At 29.5% G+C, this 329-nt stretch overlaps 1 protein-coding gene across 1 annotated transcript in view; it reads right to left on the bottom strand.

Moving 5' to 3' along the window:
- Window positions 1-329, bottom strand: part of PARN (poly(A)-specific ribonuclease) — a 232,538-nt gene that overhangs the window by 203,929 nt on the left and 28,280 nt on the right. The window contains exon 10 of the mRNA XM_011956026.1: window positions 69-111. Within this exon, the coding sequence (XP_011811416.1) occupies window positions 69-111 (43 nt within the window). The remainder of the gene's footprint in view (window positions 1-68; window positions 112-329) is intronic.

Raw genomic sequence — 329 nt, 5'->3', positions numbered from 1 at the left:
AAAAAAAAAAAAAAAAAAAAAAACAATGAATGTGTTTAATGTTAGCGCTAGCTAATTCTTGGGGTTACCTTTTCAGTTTCTAAAGTCTCAACATGAATGCCTTTCGGATACCTAAAGAAAAGAAAAACATGGTATCAGTAGATGAGTCAATGACAGCTAAATCCCAAAGTATTTTATAAGCAACTATCCAGCTATAAATTAAGTAACGTAAGTTTTATTAATTACGAAAGAATTATCACTACAATGAAGACTTTATAGCACATTTATTTTATAACGTTTCAGCTGCTAAATGTTTCCTTACCCTTGCTCTTAAACACATAAACATGGAT

The sequence above is a fragment of the Colobus angolensis genome, unplaced genomic scaffold, assembly GCF_000951035.1.
Source record: "Colobus angolensis palliatus isolate OR3802 unplaced genomic scaffold, Cang.pa_1.0 Scaffold407, whole genome shotgun sequence".
Taxonomy (NCBI): Eukaryota; Metazoa; Chordata; class Mammalia; order Primates; family Cercopithecidae; genus Colobus; species Colobus angolensis.
The sequence above is the reverse complement of the archived record's forward strand: the minus strand, read 5'-3'. Positions and strand labels throughout refer to the sequence as shown.